The sequence below is a fragment of the Brassica oleracea genome, chromosome C8 (assembly GCF_000695525.1).
Source record: "Brassica oleracea var. oleracea cultivar TO1000 chromosome C8, BOL, whole genome shotgun sequence".
NCBI classification, from domain to species: Eukaryota; Viridiplantae; Streptophyta; class Magnoliopsida; order Brassicales; family Brassicaceae; genus Brassica; species Brassica oleracea.
The window spans coordinates 35,627,830-35,653,687 of record NC_027755.1 but is presented as its reverse complement, the minus strand read 5'-3'; the positions used below and the strand labels follow the sequence as shown (position 1 = coordinate 35,653,687).

Below are 25,858 nucleotides of genomic sequence, written 5' to 3'. Positions count from 1 at the left end.
TTTAGATCATCAATCAGTTGCGGTGGGTTGTTGTTGATTTACTATCATTTTTTATCGAATTAAGGGCGTAAGCGTAAATGGTTTTGTTGCACTGCTTCTTCCGGCCAAATGCAACAGGATGGATCTGAGATTTATATATTTTTATTTTGGATCCAAAAACTCTTTCTTTTGGCTCTCCCTAGTGGATCTTGAAATTTTCTAAGGACATCAGAATAAATCTTGTTTTACAATAATAAATTCTTCCTAAAAAAGTAAGATAAAAAGTTACTGAACCCTTTCCCTCGGATGACTCATCTATCGTCCTCCATTCTTCAGCACTGCTGTACAGTCACGATCTCATCCAAATCAAAGACCACCCAGTTGTTTAATGATTGCAACCACTATTAAACAATTGAAGCATACACAACCGTCTATTATCCTCACACTCTTCCCACTCAGACTTTTCACATTTTAAGTCAATGATGCATAATGCTGTGTATATTGGAGAAGCTCGCCTACAAGTTATCTATTGAACACTCTGTTTTAATGATTTTGGTGATTTGTCAAATTATTTATAATTTTAGGCTGAATCATTAGGTTTAATAAAACAACTTTTAAATCATTAAGAAATTAATTTAAGAAAGATAAATAAAAAATATTAAAAAGATAGGACCTAATAATTTTTTTTTAATAAATATGTTCGTAATTATCTCAATATATACATCTGTCATTATATTCAAATATAATTAATTCATAAATGGATATTAACTTATGATGAAATTAATTTTAAATGATTTTTCTGATTTGTCAAGTTCTTCATGATTTTAGGATGATACATTAGTTTTAATAAACAACTAGATTATGACATGCACTTAAAAAGCGGAAAAATATTTTTAACAAAACCTAATTTACAACATCAATAGATTTTAACATTTTTTGATAAGTAATGTTTTAACTTTTTATTTTAGTGTATCTTAAAAATATATAATTATATTATTTTATATTTACATTAAATAAGAAAATTATTTAAAATCTTACTTAATTTTGTTTTTAATTATTTCAACCCTTTTTATTACGAATTTTAAATAAAATATCTGTAATTTGGTTGATTAAATTTGTGATATATAGTTATTTGATAAATTTTTAATTGTAAAACTTATTTGATGTTAATTTATTAACTTTAACATTTTATTGTATAAAACTATTTGATGTCAACTTAAACCAAGCATAATCTCGTATAATTATATGTTCTTAAGAATAAAACAATTTAGGAATATGTCCTCGCATATTAATTTAATTAGTTTCATATTAAATGATTTTTTGTAGTATCTAAATTCGCAAAAATAGTTATACTTATTTTTCAACTTATAGATTATTTGAATGGCTTTAAATCAAATAATTTAAGAAATATAAATAAAATATTAATAAAAATATAGGACCTAATGTTTTATATTGTTTAGACACAAAAAAAGTTGACCAAAAAAAAGTTATTGTGTTGTTTGAAAATGCATTTAGTAGTATAATATCATTTTCAATAATTAGAAGATTATATTTAACTATATAATATAAGAGTGTATTTAATTTAAAAACTTACAAAAAGAATTGGGTTCATGAGAATGATTATATTTTAATAAGAGATATTTTCTAATACAAATCCAATCAAATAAACAAAAATACTAATACATATAAAATATACAAAACTATAATTTAATACATTAATATTAAAAACATACTACATTAATACGTCATAGAATACAAAACATTTTATAAATTTCGAACAAGGTTCATATTGTTTACACAATATCTAACAACACATATACAAATTACTAGCGCATGGCGTATTTGAAATAAAATTATAGAACCATTTGTTCATCTACACGTAGATTATGAAGGGTGTGATCATACCAACACTAATGCACCGAATCCTATCAGAACTCTGCAGTTAAGTGTGTTTGGGCGAGAGTAGTACTAGGATCGGTGATCTCCCGCTCTTTGTGTTGCATTTCTTTTAAAAAGTGTTTCAATAAAAAAAAGATTTATGAATTATTTTGACAATCTTACGTGTCATTATATTAAGAATGCGTCCAATTTTGGTATGAGAAGATAAGTTACCTAAATAAAATATATGGAATCCCTAGTTTCTTTATAAAATGGTTGTCCAAACAAAAAAGATTTTTTTATTTTTTTTAAAGATTTTCTTCCTTAAATTACTGATGGAAGCGTTGAAATAAAAAAAGTTACTGATGGAAGCAAAAATGGGTTAAGTGTCCACCATATATGCCCCAAGCAGCTTCTTTATTCAGACAAAAAAAAAACAACAGAAAATCAATCGCTCACAGTGACAGTGTGACAGAGAGACGAAAAAGAATATGGCGAAATCTTCCGATCAAAACAAAGCATTTGGATGGGCGGCTAACGACAAATCTGGTGTTCTTTCTCCATTTCATTTCTCTAGAAGGTTTATTGCTCTTCTTTTCTCCCATTTGTAGAGAGAGAGAAAGACATATTCAAGTTTTGCTCGTTGTGATTGATGATGATATATAACATGTCTTTGTTCTGGTGTTGCATATGTGTAGAGAGAATGGTGACGACGATGTAACAGTGAAGATATTGTTTTGTGGTGTTTGCCACTCTGATCTTCATACCATCAAGAACGATTGGGGATTCTCTCATTACCCTATCATTCCCGGGTATCCAAAACAAATACTCTCTCGACCAATTACTTGTTACCATTTCTTATAATCATTGCAAAATATATAATTCATTATGTTAGTTGCAGCGATTACTAGGGTTAAGAATATCCGAATTTATATGTTATCAACGGCGTTTTAAGAAAATGTTCGTATATTGTGGTGAATTTGCTTCTTTTTCTCTATAATAAGATAAGATTGAATCATGGAAAGCCATACACTATATAGAGATATTTTTATGGTTTATTCTTGGCCAGAATATTCTTAATCTTATATATGCCTTTCTAGGAGATCTTTATTCCCATTAATTGTGGGATACCTGGGTGAATAGGGAATAAAAATTAAAAACCTGGAGATTTTTTAAGAGCATTTTACGGTGGGAGATACTCATACAGTTTTTCATCTATAAAGAAATAATAAAAAATGAAAAAGAAGAAAAGTATCTCTTGAGAATTCATGAGATACTCGTCAAATATGTGTCATTTCTCAATTGGTCTCTTTTCTTTTACCATTAAAATTGACGTAGATAATTAAGTTGTATTAATACTTAGTTCGTTGTTTAGATTCCTTCTTTAAAAACTATAGGATGAAATTTAAGTTTTCATTTTATGCGTACGTAAAAAAACAAAGTTCGACTGTATTTTCTATTTTTGGTAGGCATGAAATCGTTGGAATAGCAACAAAAGTTGGTAAGAACGTAACAAAGTTCAAAGAAGGAGACCGAGTAGGAGTAGGAGTAATAATCGGGTCATGCCAATCATGTGAATCATGTAACCAAGACTTAGAAAACTACTGTCCTCAACTCGTATACACATACAACTCTCGTTCCTCTGACGGAACAAGAAACCAAGGTGGCTATTCCGACAAAATCGTGGTCGACCAACGCTTTGTCCTAAGCTTTCCCGATGGTTTACCGAGTGATTCCGGCGCGCCGCTGCTCTGTGCTGGGATCACTGTGTATAGTCCAATGAAATATTATGGTATGACTGAAGAAAAAGGGAAACATTTAGGTGTAAGCGGACTTGGTGGGCTTGGTCATATCGCTGTGAAGATTGGTAAAGCCTTTGGTTTAAAAGTTACCGTGATTAGTAGGTCATCTGATAAAGAGAGTGAAGCAATTGATCGACTCGGTGCTGACTCCTTTCTTGTCACAACGGATTCTCAAAAGATGAAGGATTCATTTGGGACTATGGATTTCGTGTTGGACACGGTATCAGCAGAACATTCTCTGTTACCGTTGTTTAGTTTGCTTAAAGTGAATGGAAAACTTGTGGCTTTAGGGTTACCAGAGAAACCACTCGAGTTACCAATCTTTCCTCTTGTTCTCGGTAAAGAAACAGATGATGACTCTTCGTTATAAGTTGTGATTTTATGTTTAGCGTGTGGTGCAAGTAAATGTTAGGGTTTTTGGTTTTACAGGAAGGAAAATGGTGGGAGGGAGTCAGATTGGAGGGATGAAGGAGACACAAGAGATGCTTGACTTCTGTGCCAAGCATAATATCGTTGCGGATATTGAGCTCATAAAGATGAGTGATATCAACTCTGCAATGGACCGCTTGGCTAAATCTGATGTCAGGTACCGGTTCGTGATCGACGTGGCCAATTCCATCAATTCTGCTTGAGTCATTAGCAATTAATGAACGTGTCAGTCAGACCATTAGGCTCGGCTGAGAGTCTTGCTGTGATTCTTTTGGTGCTTTCATTTCTTTTTTTTTTTTTTCTTGTCTATCATCTATGATGTAATGAATAAAGCAAAAGATTCCGAGATTTTATATCACGGGATCTAACTTCTGAGATTTTTTTTCTAACTTTTACCTTATTATTTAACATTTTTCGAAATATTAAAAAGATTCATGAAAAGATAGCATCTATACGGATTTGTATTTTTTTTTTTTTTTTGACAATTTGGATTTGTAGTTTTAATGAGACGTGGTTTATAGTAAAAAAAAAAAAGAAGAAAAACGCAATCGAAAAGGAGAAGAATCCATTATTCCATTAAAATCTTAAGGAGACTCCCTTAGTCGATATTAAAATAAACCATCATTATTAGGGTTTGCATACATCAAAGTTTTACAGGGGAAGGAGCCGGAGTGGAACCACCGTGGTTTGGAGACGACTGGCAGAAGCCGCGGAGGACGTTGGTTTCCTCAGACGTAAAGCCGAGAGAAGTTAGCATCGACGGCCAACAATTTATGGTGATGACGTCGACGGCGTGACAGCAACCGTCGCCGAGTTTGGTCTCGCCGTTGAGAAAGAAGAGAACAATTTCGTTGGTGCATGATTTGAGCTCGTAGAGAGCATCCCAACACTCCATTAGTCCTCCACCGTTGAGCCTTGCCGCTATGTTGTTGGGATCTGCCGTCGCCGGGAGTGTCCTGCCGGAGATGTTGACGAGAAGGAGAAGAGCTATGGTGGCGAAGAGGGAAAACCAAGTGTTAGAAGCCATTTTTGTTTTTTTTTGGGATTTGTTTTGTGGTGATGATTGGGTTATGAGAGTGCTGTTTTTATAGTGTGGTTTTGGATGGGAAGGTTAGTGGTGATTTAAGAGTACTTAAGAGGTGGATTAGTGGGAGAAATGTGAAAGGATTAGCGGTAAATGATTTTACGTAACTTAATGTCAATTATCAGTTTACTTGAGCATTGATTGTGAAAACGTATATAACACTGGCTTGGTGGCTATGCGTAACGATCATGTTATAAAATAGGTGAGCAAAGAGAAGTACATTCGAACTTAGGTTTTGTCCGTATTGGTAAAGATAACATATATGGAAAAGCAGACTTAGCATTTGAGTATAATCACTGAGAGCATCATTATCCCTGAAACCCCAGATGGGGTTTCTTAACTTTTTTTTTTTTTTTTTTTTTCGCAGTAAATGTGACTTTCCTCTTCTTCTTTATAAGATGGAAAGCTCGTTCACATGCAATTCTGGGCGTTCTGAAAAAGCTCGAGGCTGACTTCTTTTGTTTGCAGGTTTGTTCTTCTAAATCATTTCTTCTTTTCTTGTTTGGTTTTAATTGAGAAACCCTTTTCTAGTTAGACATAATTCATTCTTCTCCCTTGTTTAATCCAATCCAGTACGTGTATTCATGTTCCCTTTTAAATTGTGTGCGTATCCACTTGTTAATTAATTAATACTCTTACATGTTTCTCAGGAAGTAGATGAGTACGATAGCTTTTACAGGAAAAACATGGACTCTCTGGGCTACTCTGGGATTTATATTCAGAGAACCGGACAGAGGAAGCGTGACGGTTGTGCAATCTTCTACAAGCCTAGCTGGTATATGATTTTTTTAAATTAAAAAAAAAAAAAAATGAACCAATCGTGAGCCGTCACGTGTTAGTGGGGTCCGCGAACAGTGTAAGAAACCCATAAGAACCGACTACTATTTAGTAGTTTTTGTAACCGGTTTCTTAAAAAAAAGTGGGTCCTACGCGGGACCCACATGCTAAGAAACCCTCTAGTATACCCGGATAAAGATGCTCTGACGTAAAACTTTTCCGTTTCAATATCAATAATTTCCCCTGGAATGTATAACTTTTATGTTTCAATATCAATATCAATATCAATAATTTCCTCTTGAATGTATAACTTCTCTGTTTCTGAAAAAAATAACTTTTGGCATGTTCCAAATACATGTTTTATTTTCTTATTTTCCATTTTATAACTATATTTTTAAAAATCTATTTAATTGTTCAATTTTACTGATGAAATTGCGCCTTCTAATAAAAAAAATACAATTCACAGTATGTTGATGAAAAAACTCTTAATCCTCTCTCACTCGCCCCACAAGAAATCATATTTACTCACAAGCAAACCTGATATTTTTATAACCACAGTATCATCACACCTATTAATTCAACTTGGAGAATGAATTAATAGGTCTTATTGAAATTGAGTAACGGTCTTAACGGGAACCGAAGAAACAAGTACAGGATCCGTTTCTAATTAAGTATATCGAAACAACAAACCACCAAAGTGGCTGTAGTTTAGTGGTAAGAATTCCACGTTGTGGCCGTGGAGACCTGGGCTCGAATCCCAGCAGCCACACTTATTTTGTTAAAAATGTTTTGGGCTTTTTTGTTTCCTGGAGTGTGATTCAAAGTAAGCCTTTATAGCCCAGAACCAATTATCAATGGTCCGTACTCCGTACACTTACCTCTTTTTTTTTCCTTTTCTGAACTTTAATTATTTGTAATTGTTCAATACTGCCATAAAATATGAAAACTGGGATGATTTTTTTTTTTTTTTGTCGACCACTGGGATGATATTTTAAATTATGAAAATTGGAGATGATAATTTATATTACAGTCACATAGTTATCACCGAAAAATACATTTCACGACCATGTTTTTCCAAACGAGTTTAAATTAAATACTCTCTCTGTTCCTAAAAGAATGATTTTATAGACTATTCACACGTATTAAGAATATAATAAATATTTACAATTAAATTTATCGTTTGTTTCACTATAACCATCAACCAATAGTATTTAATCAATTCAAATATTTTCAATTAATTTTTCTTAAAAACATACAATTTATCAACATTAACTACTAAAAGTACCTTAAAATTCTAGAAAATCTATTATTTTGGAATAAAATATAACTCCAAAAAATCCTCTTTTTAGGAACCGAAGGAGTAGTATGTATAGTTATATATAGAAAAATTTACACTTGGAGACACATTCTCACTTTCTATATTCTCACTTTCTATTTATACATAGGAACACTTTATATATAATAGTCATGAGAAAGAAAAATATAATAGACTTACTGGTAGTTTTTTCTAGGCCTGAGATTTTTACCCGAGATCCGGATCCGATCCGAGATTCGATCCGGATCCGATCCGAGATTCGATCCGGATCCGATCCAAGATGATTTGATCCGGATCCGATCCAAGATTCGATCCGGATCCGATCCGAAAATCCGGAAGGGCCGAATCCGGATCCGGATAGTAAAATGTTGGATCCGTCAAAGCCAGATCTGGATACCTTAATTTTTTAGTCCGGATATCCAGATCCGTAAGTTTTATTAATAACTATATCAAAAATAGTAATATCTATATATAAAAATTAATTAATTTAATATATTTTTATTTTTATAATAGTATATATAAATTTTATGTAAATTTTGTAATAGAAATAATTAAAAACATTATATATTTTTTTATTTTTAAATTATTTTTAGTATTTTTTATATATTAATATTATTTTTTATTTATTTCAAGGATCCAAATCCGGATCCGGATATCCGCCGGATATTACAATTTTTAGAAAGATATCCAACATCCGGATATCCGAAAACCCCGGATCCAGATAAGGATAGTAAAATTATGGATCCGCCGGATAAGGATCCGCCGGATAAAGATCCGCCGGATAAAGATCCGGATCCGGATACCTTAAAATTGTCCGGATATCCGATCCGTCTCAGGCCTAGTTTTTCCTAACCAGAAATTTAATGGCTACGAAAGCTTTTGTAAATTTCACAAAGACTTATACTTGAACATATAGAACTGCAACACGTGGACAAGTGCAATAGGGACCCACTTAGGTGACGACATCATATTTAGAATCGGAATGGCTTACGTGGAAACGCACCAGAATCGTGTAGTAGAAGTCAAACGCATCTATTGCTCTAAGATCAAAAGTAAACCTCATCGAAGAAGTAACATAGGAAGCGCACAACCGTTGGATCAACAAGACAAAAAACTTAACGAGGAGAATAAACTTTCGACGGATCAGATTATAAAACATATCATCCACACGGTTGCAGCCTTGCAGGTGATCACGTCACTCTTTAGCTTAAAATTAAATAACTCGAGAAGACACGTTCTTCTTCTTACGAAACCGACTTTATAGTTTCTTCTTTTTTTCCATTGCACAAAACGAGAAAACGACAATATAACAAAAAAAAATTAAAAATAAATATAAATCGACTCGCGATTTATTTCTTTTTCATTAGGTTTCTTGTTTCAGATTTATTAATATTGGAACATGAACGATCCAATGGGAGAAACTGGATTTTCTGGAGAATCTGGCGAGATCGTCTTCTCGGAGACGGAGATGGCGGCGGCTGAACTGCTTATGCAGCTGAGCGAAGAAGAAACGGGGAGCTGTAGCAGCAGCACCGGCGGAGGAGGAATAGGAGAAGGAAGAGGACGCAAGAGAAGGCATGAAGATGTTAGCTCGAGAATCGAAAACGAGCAAAATGACGGCGTAAAAGGGAATTGTGATCTTGCCGTGAAGATGAAGAAGATGAAGGAAAAGAAGTTTCGATCTCTCGTGAGTATTTACAGAGCAACGAAGGAGATTAGGGGTTAATGGAAGAAAGGGGATGGTTAATTACGTTTGTTAATCGTTTTTAGTAACCTGTTCAATGAGTTTTTTCGTGTGAATATGTAGTGTGCTTTTTAATCTAACGTTGGAGCTTGAGAATTAGTGATGATAGTTTTTGAAGCTTTTAAGATGTAAATGGTAAGTGAACACAAAAAAAAATGTAGATTGTAAAAAGTAATGAGATGTTGTGAGATACTCCTTTTTTTCTTTACATTTGCAAACAATATACAAATTTACTTTGGAGTTTGGACGAACATGTTGTATATTTGTGGTATACGGGGGTTTTCATGTATAGTTGTTGAAAGCTTTGTGTTGGATCTTGATGGTACATGGTACATGGTACATTCAAAATTTTTTTTTTTTTTATCAAACATTCGAATTTTCTTATTTTGAAATTTCTACAACGTACGAATGATTTCGTTTTGAAGTTTGAGTTCCTCGATGTGATATCTGAAAATACTATTTTGAAATTAAAACATTGATTAAGTTACAAAAAAAAAAAAAAACATTGACATTAATTTTTAAAACAAATATTTTACTTTTATCTTATACGTGGATATGACTTGAATATACTTAGGTGGTGCTATTCAATCATGTATTTTAAATCTAGTGTTATTGGATATGGTATTTATAAATTTATTTTAAAACGTAGTGTTATCCAATGAATTTAAATGTTTTAAAACTTAGTATTTAAAATAGATTCTCATGAACAAATAATTGAAAACAAAATCTAAAATATATTGGAAAGATTTTAAAATTCATTAACTAAAAACTATGTTTAAATTATATATTGCAGAGATTTTAAAATTCATTAACTAAAAACTATGTTTAAATTTAAATTTTTAATTGATTACAAAATTTGACAATTGATTTTTAATCACCGATTGAATAACACCAATATTATTTAACCGGGACTCTCACTGATAAAGTTTATGTGGATAAATTTTTTCATCAAATTTTTCTTATAAATTATGGTTTTGTAACTCTAGTCTCGAGAGTAACTAGAATACAATTCCAATCACTAATAACAAAATGTATATTGTTTGTACATGTAGACATTGAAGCAATAAAAAAAATGGCTTTGATTCATAAAATGTGTACAAGTGAAAACTAGCACAAACATTTTATAAATGAATTGTACGAGATTTGGTCTGAGTTTGAAACCCGTGTCGTTAATTAGACTATAAACTCTATTCAACAAGGAAATCAATTTGCTTTGCTCAGAGTGTTAAATTTATATATTTTATTACAATTTAATAATCATGTTTTTTTTAAACAAATCAACTTTATTAATTCAATAGAGCATGATCTTGATACAAGAATGGAGTTTACCAATGGTGTTTTAATAATCGTGTTTAAACAAGAAAAAATATAGAAGTTTCATTTTAAAATCGAGTTGGACCCCATTCAAAGTCACATAAACATATAAACTTGATGGGCCGGGTCCACAATATTTAAAATATTGTACGCGCCAATTGAATAACATAGCCCAATGATTTTTCTCAAAAGCCAGCGGGAAAAATCTAAACATCTTCCCGGGAAAGTAAGTAAATAGAAAACGGACAAAAATAGATAAGGAAATGGAAATCACACTATACCACCATAGAGATTTAAACCGAAAACGATAACTTTCCTTTGCTTCTGTAGAAAAGTTGGTACGTACATGGAAACTGATCATGAGCTGGATTTTGCCAGCTCCAATCCAAGTCCACTAACAACCATCCAAGAAACAAGTGTTCTGTTATCTCATGAGTCATGGCATAACTCCTTCAGGAGGCTTCTCAGGGATCTTTGAAAACAATTCTAGACAATTGTGTTTTTGCAGTACACAAAGTACATCTGTAACTAGAGCTTTGTTTATTTTCGCATGCTATATTTATGACGTGAAATCAACCTAAGAATGTAGCCAAAAAAATTTGGTCACATTGGTGGTGAGGTATATAATTCATAACAATTTAAAGTTAGGTCTAACATATACTTTTTTTATTTAAATGTACCTCGAAATTCATTTATCACCATTATCAAAAACAAGGAAGACCACGTTTTTGTCTAAACAAATCTCAAGCGTAATAACCAGTTAAACACCATTTGGTATTTCAAATCCATGGTGAGAGAGAGAGACCCTTATTACTCGCCAAACCAAAAAACAGCAAAAGGGAACAAAGATCTTCCCTTCCATGAGAGAGAGAGAGAGAGAAAGATCTTTCTTCTGCCTTCCTTACAACAAATCTCAAATGATCATCAAATCTTACATAAAGTTACGGATGTCCAACGATTTCACGTCAGGCATTTCCTCATCCTTGAATTCCTCCCTGAACAAATCACAAGTTCCACAGTCGTGTGTTATAATAACAACATGATGAAGATCAAAGACTTATAATGAGAACACAAGAAAGAAAGACTTACTTCTTTTTCTGAGACTCCATTGCTTCAAGGGCATCACTCTTCAGCTCATCCAGCTGTGCTTTTGCAATGCTTAGCTCCAAATTCTCCTCGTACTTGGGAAGATCTTCTTTCCTAATCCCAAGCCTGTTGTTCAGATTAATCAGATGAAAAACATGTCATTTCATTAGCTTTAATATTTTATGGAGCAATGGAATAGCATTATGGGTGGTTGAAGAGTGTGATATTAACGCACTTTTTGTTGCCTTTTTCGAATTCTGCAACCAAAAGATCCATTCCTTTCTTGTCGCTTCTCAAGAGAGGCTTCTTGATATCCTTTTCAACTTTCTCCAAAGCCTCGAACATCATGGCCTCAGCACCAAGTTCATCAGTAAGACCCCTCCTGCAATCACAAGCACAAAAATAACTCAAAGACTGCTTTTAAAACTTCTCAAATATTTTAAACAATAACATGAACAAGAGGGAAACTACAAAATGGATTAAGATAATGCGGTTCTGAAGACAACATTTTGAACAATCACATTCAAGATACTACAGTGTGCTTTTCCTAGTCCAAAGGGAAATGATTTTACTGTCAGGCACTGAATTTATTGAAAGTAAGAAAAGCAACTTGACTGGTGAAGGAAAACCATCCAAAAGGGGGGGGGGATGATTTACCTGGTGCGGATGTCCTTCAACTTCAAGAGGTAAGCACGAGCATCTGGGATCTCTTTAGTCTCGTTCTCGATATCATATTTAATACGTTGAGATTCGGAGAACATGTCTGCCCTGGATACGAAGAAACCGCATAACAAATTAGCAACAATACAACCGAGCAAAATAAGAAAACATCCAAGGAAGGGTAAGAAGAGGCCTACTTTTGCCTGATGGTCTTCATGACATTTGCATACTGTTTAACCGCGGCTGGGTCCTCAGGAGCAAGGGTGATCTTTTCCTTACGGAGAATATCAACAGCAGCCTGAAACTTGTTCTTGATCTCCGTAAAGACGCCCTTCAACATCTCTGTCAAAAGAAAGTGTCATAAAACCGAATGCTCCTCTAGATTCACTCTACAGATTTAAACAACACAACTAATAGACGAAGTAAAAGAGATAATTCGACTTCTTGACAACAACACTCCTAGCGATCATGGCCTCGGGGTTTCTCAAGATTATATCCCATTGACCAAAAAAGTAGTCTTTTTTTTTTTAAGAACAATGCTCAGTTCTCTAACATCGACTTTAAAGAAAGAGAGATTCTCTGAACTAAACTCAAAAAAAACATAAACAAAAGAACGCAACGATTTAAAATATGGAGTTAGCGAAATGGAGTCAAAATGCAAGAAATCAAAAATCAGATCACACGAACCATCTCCTTTAAAAGTAGGACGACGAGCAGCTTCCTTAGCAAAAGCGCGGACGGGAATAGCATTGCGCTGCTGCAAAACGCCCAGACTCCCTTGTAGCTGCCAATAACGATTAGTTAAGATAAGTTTGCAGCTAATCAATGATATATCAGAAAAGTATGGCTTCCGTTCCGATGAGAAACGAAAAAAACAAATATCCGATTTGGAAACACACACAACGAGCAGCAAAATAACATAGAAGAACCTCTCGATTCAAATCGAAACTATCCGATCGAGATTTTCCAGATTATAACAACAAAATTGACGACAACACTAATCATCGCATCGCAACCAGACATCGGAGGAATCAATCAAACCGAAGAAGATGATGATGATGATTAAAACAATCGAGCGAATGTGTGTAAACCTGCTTAGATCTGGAGAGGACGCGAGAAGCGTAGGCCATTTTCTTCAAATCGAATCTAGGGTTTGTGCTGCTGCTGTTGTTGAGATCTCTATCTATCTGAGCGAAAGTAACGGAAGGCACTTGAGCTAGTTTTTATTTTACGGAGAGTCCTGCGTCATTGTACACCGTAGATTACTGATCAAACGGTTCATATTCACCCCAGTGTATGTGAGACGTTTGGAATTTATTTTCTACTATTGAGATAACATTATCTGAACAATTTATTTTGATATATGAGATCAGACTGGGCTATTATCACACATCCTGGATCAAGGCCCGTATTACTTGGGGCCCAGTAAGGAGGGTTTAGGTTTCCATCAAATTTGGATCTTCTGGCCAATTAATAGGCGTTGACCGGTAAGTGAGTTTTGATGTCTGCTGAATAAGCGTGGAGGCTTGTCATGGTTTATATTTAATTTTATATGATTATTGAGCATATTTATGTTCAGTTTGTGCGATGCATGATCTCTCTTTTTTTTTTTTTTGGGTTAGATATCTCACTAAATGAGTTATTAGTTTGTATTTTGTATGATCAACATGTAATTCTCTATTCAAGTTTTTTCTTCCTTTCAATATAAGTATATAGTTAAAGCTAATGGGCGATTTTTAAAGTTGTATTTAAGCAACTTGACATTTCGGTCAAGTTAGCTAGGTCCAGGCGTCACTCCATAGCTCACGAGAGAGAGAGAGAAAGAGATTTATTGACTATATATAATTAAACCACCAACAACCAAAGTGTGTTTTCCTTTTAAATGCCAAACATGAACGTAGGCTTAAGAGAAAGGAAAAAAAATAAATCAATGGAACACATATACATATAGGTCGAAAAATACCAAATGATTTGTATTGTATGAATGTAATTATAAATACAAACTTGAAATTTAATTTTAAAAAACTTCTACACTAATCACAACACTCAGGTCGTTGCATGTATTAGTTATTCGTTAATAAACCATGATGTAAACCGACATATAATTAAATAAAAATATTGAACACATAAGAGTTAATTTGGAGTAGATATTATTGATCAGATATGTTAAGTATGAATCAGCAAGAACAACGTCTTGACTGCCCCTCATGGATGTCTGCAAAAGATTCAGAAATAACTGGGATATATCTGCAAAATTCAAGGACAAAATAATCAAACATGAAACCTTATTAGAAAACAAAAAGAAAAACTAAAAGAGTCTATGAATCAAAGTTGATATAGAAACTCACATGTTTTGTTTAAGTTCACTGGAAAGAGTTTTCTGTGCAACACCCCAAAAAGCTTCATCCACATTAACATCTTCCTTCGCAGAGGTTTCATAGTACGGTATGTTTCCCTTTGCACCACACCATTCAATGGCTCTCTTGTCTGCAACCTGCACAAGTGAAATTAGGGTTTCTGATGGTGTCTAAAGAAGAGATTAATCAAGAATATATCGTCTTACAACTCGGTTGTTTCCGCCATCTACATCGGTTTTGTTCCCAATCAAAACAAAAGGGAACGTCTCAGGTTCCATAGGATTTGCCTGGGAAGCATCAGTAAACGGAATCAAATTGATCAAACTTGGGAAAAATAAATACACAATAATTGTAACTTATGGGGCAAGAAATGAATGATTAGGGCAAAACCTGTTTGAGGAACTCAGAGTGCCAAGTATTGAGAGTTTCGAAAGATTTGAGATCGTTCACATCGTAGACAAGAACGCAACAATCAGCACCTCTATAGAAAGCGGCTCCTAGACTGTGAAATCTCTCTTGTCCGGCCGTATCCCATATCTAAAAAAAAAATTCAGAGTTTCATAAGATTTTTCTGCATTGAAAAATGTTTAACTTGTGAAACACGTATGATTTTATAATTTTTACTTGTAAAGTGACAGATTTATCTTCAATATGAAGCTCCTTGGTTACAAAATCTGCTCCGATCGTGGCCTTATATTGCCGGTTAAACTTCTTGTACACGTATCTTAAGTCACAAGTTAAGGTTTCTTACAAAGACCATCGAGACATAGATCTAACTTAGAGTTTGAGCATTAAACAAACCAATATTTAACGGAACTCAGACCAGTTTAGAAGTTTAAACGGTAAGATTTAAAAAGGATACTGGTTCATCAATGAAGTTTTGCCTACCCTGCATAAATAAAGATTCAGAAAAAGAGAGAAGTCTCGAGAATCTTGAAGTAAAGTCTGAGAAACTTATTACCCGCTATCTCCGAGGAAAATGACTTTAAGCAATGTTCTGTTCTTCAAAGACTCCATTGTCGAGAAGCTCAAGATTCTATGAGATTCTTCTTTCTTTTGGTCTGCTGGAAAAGTTTCTTTTATGGTTTCTGGAAAGAGACAAAAATAAAGTCTACGAGATAGGTCTTTAATTTATGATCTTTCTTCTTCTGTCTTCTGGAAAAATAAAGAAAATCAGAAAAAGGGTTCTTTATCACGTGTTATGATATTGGTTGATAGGAAGAGAAACCATGTGAATCCTTTACCAACTAAAAGAAAATAGTTAGGCCAAGCCAGCGAATACGAATCCGAATCTGAAAACCAAGTCCAACTCAATCATTACTAAAGGTATATGAATATGTTTAGTATTTTAAATCATTTAATTTACAGGTAATAGACGACAAAAGTAAATCATGTAATTTACAGGAGAACTGAGTTGTCTTCTTCTGAACAATTTTCATTAAATTTCCTATAGTTAGTCGCCAATTATTTTGATAAGCTCATGATCGGCAAAGTATAATTATTTTGAGGACAAAGATATTTTAAATTTGGGTTACACACTGCTACGCTTTTGGGATAATCCATTTTATAGCACTAAATGCGTTTCTTTTGGGAATGACCGAATCAGTCGATAGCCGATAGGACATATAAATCAAAAATCAAAAGTCAATGGATACATGTACGAAGTTGTTAACATTTCGCTAATGTTTTGAAAACCGGACCGAATACCGACTCGGTATAGCTACCGATTGACTGGTTGGACCGGTTCAACCGGTCGAACCGGGTTTTCTGTTTCTAAGAATTAAATATATATAATTATATATTTACATCAAATAGACTTAAAAAAATAGTTTTTTTATTAACTACAAAAATAAATAATAAACATAAATCTAGCTATATATACGATAAAGTGAACACTATGTAAACTGAAATTGATAAAACCAAATGCTTAATCGTTCAGATTACCATATTTATTTATTCTTACAATTAAAATTCCAATTTTTATAAATATGGAAAAATAATAATAGTACATGAGATCTATTTTTTTTTTACATCATTTCTTATGAAATAAAATTAAAAAACTAATTAAATAGTGATAGTCAAACATTGATTTTGAAATACTAATTAAATTTTAATAACAACTAAAAACACATTAATTATATGTTAATCTTTTAGAACCGGATTTTGAAGTTGACCCGGGTCACCGGTTTTACCGGTTTTTTGCCATTTTTACCGGTTTTGTTCAAATCCGGGTTTCAAACCAAACCGGACTCGGCTTCTTCAACGAGTCACGGTCTGACCGGTTTGACCGGTCGGTCCGGTCCGGTTTTCAAAACCATGCATTTCGCTATTTTAACAATATTTAAAAGAGGAAGCCTTTGATAAAAAAATAAAGAGAAATATCATAGGATATCACTAATATTTTTTGTCGCAAATATAGACCATAAGGATCAAAATGACCAAAATGACCAAAATATTTCATTAAATAGGTAAATATACACTTATACCCCTAGATTAACTAATATAAACCTTATGGTTTAGAGTTAATGGGTGGAGGTTTGAGATTAAGGTTTATAATTTTATAAAATAAAAAATATATATTAAAATTTGAAAATAAAAATTTGAAAATAGTTTCAAAGAGTATTTTCGAATTACAAAAAGAAAATTTGAAAAAAAAAATTCAAAAAATTATTTTTATGAAAAACTTCGAATTTGAAAACATTTAATTTGAAACAATAAAAAAATTATTATTATTTTTATTTATCTATTTGTTTGTATTTATATATCTAGGGTATTAGGATCTTTTTATCTATTAAATAAAATATTTTGGTCACTTTCCTTCTTGGAGTCTATTTTGTGAGAAAAATTTGAAAATTGTTTATTTAGGAGAATTGCTCAAAAATAAATAAATGGGAAGTACCCCCAATATCTTTTCTTAAACCCGAAATGAAACATATAGCTTTATGAATTTAAAAACATAATATGTCCATTTGAAATGTGATCTATCAAAGTTTATTTTATGTATGCCCGTTGTTTTAAACATAAGTGGAAATATATGTATAAAAAAGTGGAAATATATGATAACATGCAGCTTTAAACCATAAATCTATCTATCTATCTATCTATCTATTAATATAAAAAAGGGTTTTATCCTTCCTCCTTGCGCCACATAGGATGCCAGTTAGATAAGTCGTTGCCTCTCATCGCGACACGTGTCCACTTAAAGTAAACGATGCGTTTCATTTAAATTATTATGCATACATGTGGGCTTCGTATTATTTTGGGCCCTAACTTTTTCACACTTTACCAGCCCGTACGGAAACACACCGTTTTGGTATTAGGGTTGAACTCCTCTTCATCTCTGATATTTGAGATCGACACACAAACTGAGTTCTGAAAGCGTTGATTCGTCTTCACCAAAGTGGACAACGTAATCTAGGGTTCATCTTATTCTTCGATCCCTGAGCATCTTCACCAACAATGGAGTTTCTAGAGGATGCGTGAGTTGAATAGTCTTGAAGAATCTCTGTAAGAAGCTTCGATTGCGTCTTTACGCCTTCCTTTCTAATCTTTCGAAACGTTAATGGTTATTAATTCATCGCTTTAACAAACATCTTAATACCATCAACCCACGTCGAGCACGATCTGAGATTGATTCATCTTATCCCTCTGCAAGTCGGTCTCTCTGCACCTATAAAAGGTAAGCCATCTTTCCTTGAACATCATCCTCTCAATACGTGATAACACCAAAGTTAATTTATTATGTGAATGGCTAACTCATCAATCCTCTTCTTTAATGGCTTCTCGAGCTGCGACACAAGAAGCTGCGACACAAGAAGCAGCGATGAACGGAGTCCTCATCGGTTCGAATCAGCCCTAAGGACGACGGAGTCGCGGAGATCTCTGATCCCGTACCTCTCATTCCTCCTCTCGATATCTCTCGCTCATCATGGCCACTCTCTCTTCTTCTTATGATCTTAATCAGCTTTGAAATTGAACTTTGATATTGGATTACGGATTGTGGAGTTTTAGTTCGTCTACGAAATGAAATTGCATTCTTGACCTTCTGAATATTGCTTGATTGTCTGTAAGTCTTATTGGTTTGTCTATTTTAACATAAAAAGTTTATGTCTTGGATTGTTTGGGTTTAACCACACGCGCAAAATTGTTTTCTGGCTCTGTTTGAGAGAAATTTAGTGTTTGTATCCATATGTGTTTCTGATGCCAAAAAGATAATTTTACGCTGTTTATTTATGTCTTTTTGATGCCAAAAGATAATTTTCTGCCGTTATCTGTGTTTAGATAGAGGAGGATTACGTGGCTATGTGAGTAGATGGAGTTGAGATGAGGATGCTAGCTCTTACAGCTTTAGATGTTCTACGGTTCCTCAGATTTTTCAATCGATACAGGTTTTTGTGTTTTGAGTGAACTTTTGACGCTTAGGAAGTGAGGATATGCAAGAGTTCAGTGTGTAGCATGCAAGACAACAGATGAGTTATTGCAATAAGCTGGCTAAACTTGATGGAGTTCCATACCGTGATTTCACTGGATAGGTCTAGGGTTTTTTTTTGGAAAATAAAAAAATTTAGTTTGCATCTTATTGAGGGGTTAACATGATAAACTCAAGCATCTTGCTTAGTTGTTGTTTGTCTTGCGCTGTGCGCTGTTCGCAGGAGAAGATTTGCCTATTCTCTACGGGTTTGAATGTAAGGATAATGTTTGAGACCAACACACGAAACCCACCGGGTCTTATAAATGACAATGTCACTTACCAAATAACCAAAAGCATACTGCCAAAACGAAAACAATCACAAATTTAGCAAAACACCACTACAAAACTGCAGTGCAACATACCGTCCCAATATAAAAGCCACCCTCAAGAACTGCATACTAACCTCCCTGCAACCCATGTTAGTCAGGATAGTTGTTTGCTTGAACTCTGACCTCACAGCACCTTTTTTTTTTTTTATCAACACCACAAGACTCACCTACAACAACTAAGACAATGGAATCAAAAGCAGAGCTTGAATGTTATTTGTTTGAATCATCAACCTTAAACTGTTACTAGTAAACCAATATAAACCCAGTAATATATTCTTACTTTTTAAAAATTAAGAATCACCCAACAATTATGTTAACGCTTAAAACACATTAACTATATTAAAAGGAACCGTTAAATTCCTTAAAAAAAAATTTCAGTCCACTATGGAAGGCACGAGATACCTTTATTGAACCAAATGACGTGTCGAACCCGGACATGAAACCATGACCATGGTTAACAAAAACTCAAAATACATGTGTTATAATGAAGCCATTACACAATCTACACGCCACATATCAAACATACAATAGTACAAGCTTCTGTTGGGGCGTTAGAATAGCACATAGAAAAAAAAAAGATTTTGAACAACCTAGCCATAACAAAGTACCGCTTGCAATCGTTTTAAAATTGTGCTTTAAGGTTTTAAGCAACAAATGCCACTGACCAACAAAGAAAGAAAAGGTCTGGGAAACAGTGAGCTTACAACGTCTCTCAATTTTCTCAACACCAGTTTCAAGATCATAGAAAGTATAGACCATAAATAATGTAAACTTTTTTATTCTTTCATATGCATTTGTAAAATAAACAAAGGAGTTTTTTTGTTGGTTGAATAAATTTAACATTCAATTCATAAAAAAGAAAATTTTCTCAACACCTCATAAACCGCACGTTGCAGCCCACGGCCGCAGTCAGAAATGCCGAAAGTCCTACACTGCACTGATTTAGGTGGAGAAATTATGGTGCGTATAATGCCAACTACAAGTTTGAGTATGGAATATGTAACATGCTCCGATCTCCCAACGATGACAATGGCTGCATGTGACATAGATTCCATCTGAAATAACAAAAAGAAGTTCCACATGTAGGCTTATGTCAAAGCTTATGATCTCCTCATTTCTCACACAAATGAGGAAGTACAACAATGAGGCTGTTAAAATGGAGGACTAACCCGCCTAGATTCTAAATACATGGAGCATTAAACATCATTTTATAGAATGTAACCACCAAACTTCACAGTTCATGTTATTGCCGCACTTAAAACTTAAACGCAGGGTCATTGGAACTAATGTTCCAACAAACTCAAATAGCGCCAAAGTATCACAAATAGAACTCCACAAATATATTTCAAATCTTATAATAAAGTCTGTAGGTAAACTTTCTTCAACATCCAGCAATTGCAAAAAAAAAAATAAGACGTTAAACTTATACATCGATCCAAATTGGCACTTAAAAGTTAAAACAGAAACCTAACATAAAACCTAACATGTTATTTATAAATATCTAACAGTAACAATTAATATCATATTTTTGTGCTACTTGCTTTTTTTTAAAAAAATAACAAATTGGCTTTTCGAAGTGTTTAAATTGTAAAATCTAAGAAGAAATGTATTAAAAACTTGTATTAAATTCAAGAAAAGAAAATATTGTGAAAAAAGTAAAATATTTTTATTCTTTTATGAATGGTTTTTATATAGTAACAAATATATAATTTCTATAAAAAAGGAATAATAAGATTTGTAGTAAAAATTATAATTAAAAATAAACTAAAAATTTCATTTAAATTTTAAATACATTTGTACTATTTCATGTATTATTTCGTTCATTTGCTTACCCTCTGACCCTAGTTTTAAATATTTTCATGTTAAGATATATAAACATGAAAATGAGAATGTGACTCCTCTGACGGTAGCAGAGATTCAGCACCTTCATCCTTTCAGGTGTGGAGCTGAGCTTGCTGCTAAGATGGCAGCCATTCCAACAGATGCAGAGATTAGAGAAACACTTTTTTCCCTTCCTAAGAATAAGGCGCCGGGACCGGATGGATTTACGGTAGAGTTCTTTACCTATTCATGGGATTTGGTAGGATCCGATGTGATTAATGCTGTCAAGGCCTTCTTCATCAACTCTGAACTTCCCCGCCAAGTGAATTCCACAGTTATCTCTCTCATACCAAAGGTTCCAGGGGCAGATAAGCTGTCAGATTTTCGCCCGATCTCTTTGTGTAATACTATTTACAAAGTCATTTCTAAAATCATAGCTTCTCGCCTCCAAGTTTTGACACCTCTGGCTGTTCAAAGAAACCAGGTTGGCTTTGTCAAAGGAAGAAATCTATGCGAAAATGTGTTATTGGCTTCTGAACTAGTCTCAGATTTTAACAAGGAGGGTATTGTGAGCAGAGGATGTCTCCAAATAGATATCACAAAGGCTTATGATAATGTAGATTGGAGGTTTTTGCTTAACATATTGGATGCTTTTGAGCTACCTGCGATGTTGAAAAACTGGATCGAATTATGCATTTCTTCTCCGCATTATTCGGTTGCTTTAAATGGAGAATTGGTTGGTTTCTTCCAAGGGAAGAAAGGACTGCGTCAGGGCGATCCGATCTCATCATCGCTCTTTGTTATTGTCATGGACATCCTCTACAAACAGCTTGATCAAGCTGCTCTGTCTCATCTATTTGTTCCCCACCCGAAGGCTCTTGACCCGTTGGTAACTCATTTGAGCTTTGCAGATGATATGCTCATTTTCTTTAATGGTGAAGAGAGTTCTCTGCAGGCTATTCTCGAAATTCTTCATAAGTTCTACCAAGTATCGGGGTTGGGGCTAAACTTGAGCAAATCATCTTTGTTCTTGGACGGTGGAAATGCGGTCATTTTGAAAGAGTTAGCAGACAAGTTTGGCCTCTCTTCAGGGTCTTTTCCTGTTAAGTATCTGGGGCTGCCTCTTATTCCCTAAAGAATGAACAGAAGTGATTATCAGCCCCTGGTGGATAAAGTTCTCAGCAGGATCTCGTGGTGGACTAATAGACATTTGTCATTTGCTGGTAGGCTTCAGCTAATTTTGGGCTGCTGTTTTCCCATTGCCTAAGGGTTGCATTGATTGTCTTGAGAGAATCTGCAACGCTTTCTTATGGACTGGACAAGGAATTTCTGCAAGGAACGCCAAAGTATCTTGGGAGTCAGTTTGTACCCCAAAGAAGGCAAGTGGTTTGGGGCTAAGAAGGTTGGGAGATGCGAATCAGATCTTCACTCTTAAGCTTATATGGCTGTTGTTTGCGGGAACTGGCTCCCTTTGGGTTGCTTGGATCAAGGCTAATACTATAGCTGACCGACCGTTTTGGGACTATGACTTCTCAAGCACTGGATCCTCGCTGTGGAGATGTATAGTTAAACAACGAGAAGTTGCTAGACCTTTCTCGACGTGTCAAGTTCGTTCCGGTACTTCGGTTTTGTTTTGGCATGACAACTGGACGGGACTGGGCCCTTTAATCCATATTTCAGGGGCCATTGGACCGAGCATAACAGGATTGGGGTCTATGATCACAGTTAGTCAGGCTGTTTCTAGGGGTGCTTGGTCCATCCCGAGAAGTAGGCACCCAGCGTGTCTCCCATCTCTGCCAACCGAGCTGAATACTTCACACCCAGATGTTTTCTTATGGCGTAACTCACCTGATTCCCCTTCATCCACGTTCTCTTCGTCCATGACTTGGAAAAGGTTGTTCATAACTCATTGTGCAGAGTTTTATATTAGTATCAGTTTGGAAAAGGTTGTTTGCTATGTGTAACAAACAGTCACAGCCTAGATGTTATGTTACATCCAAAATCCTACCCGACTCAGGTGAGATACAACTGGATGGTGATTTGCTAGGGGTAGTGAATTGTGACGGTGGTTTCATGCTTGGTAATAATTCAGGTAGGTGCATATTGGGTGTTAAACGGGTCTTCAGATTCATGTAGTTTTCGGCTAAGATCCATCCTTACGAGATTCACATTAGTAAACTATTAACAAAAATAGTCTGTCTCATGTGCAAATAGTTAAGTATATGCAAAAACAAGTATCATACAAAATGATTTCCATCACACCACCCCAATTAAGTACATTACAAAACCGACACAACAATGCATATGCGGATACATTACGATGATGATATATTCTATATACACATCTATATACACAAACTTGTAAGTATGGTCATGGAGCGGAATGTGAATAACTATAAGTACGTGTCTGGAAAGACAAAGTGTTGAGAGAGGTAAGATCAAAGTCGTCTGAATCGCAATATACCACAGACGGGCTTGGGTGGTTATGTCTCCCTTCATAGGTTGTCAATACATATTCCGGATTGCTCGTATCTCTCTCGATCTTCTTCTTCACGATGCAATTGGGGTTCGAACACTTGTGATAATGCCTGTTTGAAATAATTAACAGCAATCATTTAGTATAACTCTGTAAGATTCTATATGATTTGTAATGTAGTGTTTTGATTATAATCAGTTATACAAAACACATAGTGTGTTAATAAAAAATGTTAGCACAACGATAACAATATCGTGGTTTATATGTCCACTTGAAATCAAAGATAACATACAACAAAGAACTTAAGTTTGATATTCTTAAGTGTTAATTGTTATACGCTTAGATCACAACTTGCGAGGAGTGGGCAGACATCAAATTAGAGCATATAAACATTTTTAAGTTAACAGAATTGATCCTTGAAAAATTAATTAGTTTGTATTTAGTAAAGGTCAATTAATTATTATAGTATATATATGCCTTACATATTGTATATATAGGACACATGTCCACATGAAAATATAACACCAACACACACCGATATGTATATATAACACACATAGTGATCAAGTTGTCGACTAAACTTTAAATATATAGCATGTACAAGCTAGTCAATAATCAGAAATAGTTATGAATCATTATGCATCCTAAACGAAGTTAGAAACAATGATTTACCTCGGAAATGGATTACCCCTTATTGGTTTCTTGCCGTACTTCCTCCATTTGTATCCGTCATCTAAAGCAATTTCTTTAACTGATTTCGTTTTAAACACGTGAATAACCTGATCATCTTTGTGTCTTTTCCTCTTCTTTTTCTCATCTTTGTCCCCTCTGCATAAAATTATCATAGTTTGAAACATATCACTGTTATTATAACATTCATCAACAACAAACCATATGCTAAAATGTATGATATAAAAGTTGACTTACATTTCAAAGCTAATAGGCGAGGTAGCTAGGCTTGTTTGAAACGGGCTTGTGACTTCTGTAGCCAGTAATTTCTCTGATGAAGTCCAACTCAAAGTGGGCGAGTGATCCCCGAGGCTGATTCCTTCCATGATCATCTGAAAAGCGTCATCATCATAATCATCGAATTTGAAAGTTTCACCGAAATCTGTGAAATCAGGGTTAATGTTTGAAGGGTAGATCATTTTCTTTGTTCAAGAATGTTATATAGTGTTGTTGGCGCTGTTGAAAGCTAAGAGGAGAGGGATCTTGTTAAGCAGATGTACTATTTATAGTATACATTAAGATAAAGGAAAAAAAATATCACTAAAGTCTATTTGCATTTAAATAAGCAATAAAATAACTTTCATAGCTACTTTACGGTAGAATCAACGAACCTTCTTGAATGGAATAAGATATAAAAGCATCATTATCTAGGGTTTTTTATAGCGGATTTTTAGAAAAATATAAATTATTTTTTAATTTTTAATTAAAAAGTTAACAAAACCATTTCTTAAATTACTATTCTAACGACAAGTAACTTTTTTATTATTTTCCTTTTACACAAAAATCGTAATATTTGATTAATAATTAACAGAGTTTTTTTTTTTTTTTTTTGAAAAAGGGCTTACTTATTAACAGATTAACAGAGCTTTACGTGCATCATGAAAGCCCAGCTACATGTAGCAAATTGTAGTGAAGTTTATTTAACTTCGTAGTTGACAATTTCTTATAATCATGTTTTGTGGACTGCGTCAAAACTAGTATCTATGGATTCTTTGATGCAAACTGAAGATAACTTTGAGACCACGTCTCGTGAGTCTTTCGAACTTTGGCCTACTCAAAATAGTGGCAACCGTTGTGTTATTATAACCATCGAAAATGATAGTATTTAATAAGATATCTTTTAGAGATTTTAACTTTTACAGATCTTATGCTTAGAGGGCAAGTAGTTCCATTATTATCTTATTTTATTTTATTTATTTATTCTAAACATGGCCTTATAGGGCAAGTAGTCGTTTAAATCTGTTTTTTTTAATCATGGTCAAGCGGCAACCTTTGCATGCGTCGCCAAAGTAATATATAATCAACACCAATCACATTAAGAATATCCCTTACACTACAAGAAAACACATGCTTACCGAGGAAATTTAACGAGGAAAAACAATCTTCGTAAATTTACGTCGATTTTACGAGGAACTTACGTGGAAAACTAAAGTCATCGTTATTTCCTCGTAACGTAACGACAAAAGTGTTTCGTCGTAAAGTGGATGTAATTTAACGAGTATTTTACGAGGAAAAACTATTTCCTCGTAAATACGACGTAAACTTTGCGTGTTATTTACGAGAAAATAGTTTACGTGTATTTAGCGAGGAAATTTTGAATCCACCAA

General features: G+C 34.1%; 6 protein-coding genes, 1 long non-coding RNA gene and 1 other non-coding gene across 9 annotated transcripts; 4 read left to right on the top strand and 4 right to left on the bottom strand.

Annotated features, from left to right (window-relative positions):
• The first annotated feature begins 2,206 nt into the window (after positions 1 to 2,206).
• On the top strand, positions 2,207 to 4,494 carry LOC106310380 (cinnamyl alcohol dehydrogenase 2). The gene is made up of 4 exons (XM_013747613.1): positions 2,207 to 2,437; positions 2,556 to 2,669; positions 3,327 to 3,997; positions 4,089 to 4,494. Exons 1-4 carry the CDS (start codon positions 2,349 to 2,351, stop codon positions 4,289 to 4,291), a joined length of 1,077 nt encoding a protein of 358 aa, XP_013603067.1. The 5' UTR covers positions 2,207 to 2,348; the 3' UTR covers positions 4,292 to 4,494.
• A 183-nt stretch (positions 4,495 to 4,677) lies between these two features.
• LOC106311172 (egg cell-secreted protein 1.2-like) lies at positions 4,678 to 5,167 on the bottom strand. Its single transcript, XM_013748397.1, has one exon. It carries the CDS (start codon positions 5,113 to 5,115, stop codon positions 4,732 to 4,734), a length of 384 nt encoding a protein of 127 aa, XP_013603851.1. The 5' UTR covers positions 5,116 to 5,167; the 3' UTR covers positions 4,678 to 4,731.
• Positions 5,168 to 6,646: 1,479 nt separating this feature from the next.
• On the top strand, positions 6,647 to 6,718 carry TRNAH-GUG. Its single transcript has one exon. It is a non-coding gene; the product is annotated as a tRNA-His (tRNA).
• A 1,816-nt stretch (positions 6,719 to 8,534) lies between these two features.
• LOC106310750 lies at positions 8,535 to 9,214 on the top strand. The gene has a single exon (XM_013747968.1). The coding sequence runs from the start codon at positions 8,664 to 8,666 to the stop codon at positions 8,988 to 8,990; it is 327 nt and encodes a 108-aa protein (XP_013603422.1). The 5' UTR covers positions 8,535 to 8,663; the 3' UTR covers positions 8,991 to 9,214.
• Positions 9,215 to 10,991: 1,777 nt separating this feature from the next.
• LOC106307789 (probable ATP synthase 24 kDa subunit, mitochondrial) lies at positions 10,992 to 13,394 on the bottom strand. The gene is made up of 7 exons (XM_013744840.1): positions 13,160 to 13,394; positions 12,756 to 12,852; positions 12,266 to 12,410; positions 12,066 to 12,176; positions 11,644 to 11,790; positions 11,412 to 11,534; positions 10,992 to 11,317 (listed from the first exon to the last, which is right to left on the bottom strand). Exons 1-7 carry the CDS (start codon positions 13,196 to 13,198, stop codon positions 11,254 to 11,256), a joined length of 726 nt encoding a protein of 241 aa, XP_013600294.1. The 5' UTR covers positions 13,199 to 13,394; the 3' UTR covers positions 10,992 to 11,253.
• Positions 13,395 to 14,026: 632 nt separating this feature from the next.
• LOC106310177 (ras-related protein RABG2-like) lies at positions 14,027 to 15,569 on the bottom strand. Of its 2 annotated transcripts, XM_013747398.1 has the most exons (7): positions 15,387 to 15,568; positions 15,288 to 15,314; positions 15,050 to 15,149; positions 14,816 to 14,962; positions 14,632 to 14,712; positions 14,417 to 14,562; positions 14,027 to 14,315 (listed from the first exon to the last, which is right to left on the bottom strand). In XM_013747398.1, exons 1-7 carry the CDS (start codon positions 15,440 to 15,442, stop codon positions 14,246 to 14,248), a joined length of 627 nt encoding a protein of 208 aa, XP_013602852.1. In that variant the 5' UTR covers positions 15,443 to 15,568; the 3' UTR covers positions 14,027 to 14,245. The 2 variants fall into 2 exon arrangements, with proteins under 2 accessions (XP_013602852.1, XP_013602853.1); XM_013747399.1 differs by lacking the exon at positions 14,632 to 14,712 and having other exon boundaries at positions 15,387 to 15,569.
• A 2,187-nt stretch (positions 15,570 to 17,756) lies between these two features.
• Positions 17,757 to 19,160, top strand: LOC106307895. Its single transcript, XR_001263430.1, has 2 exons — positions 17,757 to 18,491; positions 18,707 to 19,160. It is a non-coding gene; the product is annotated as an uncharacterized LOC106307895 (long non-coding RNA).
• A 4,145-nt stretch (positions 19,161 to 23,305) lies between these two features.
• Positions 23,306 to 24,701, bottom strand: LOC106311142 (probable WRKY transcription factor 59). Its single transcript, XM_013748370.1, has 3 exons — positions 24,450 to 24,701; positions 24,195 to 24,350; positions 23,306 to 23,634 (listed from the first exon to the last, which is right to left on the bottom strand). Exons 1-3 carry the CDS (start codon positions 24,668 to 24,670, stop codon positions 23,418 to 23,420), a joined length of 594 nt encoding a protein of 197 aa, XP_013603824.1. The 5' UTR covers positions 24,671 to 24,701; the 3' UTR covers positions 23,306 to 23,417.
• Positions 24,702 to 25,858: the final 1,157 nt, after the last annotated feature.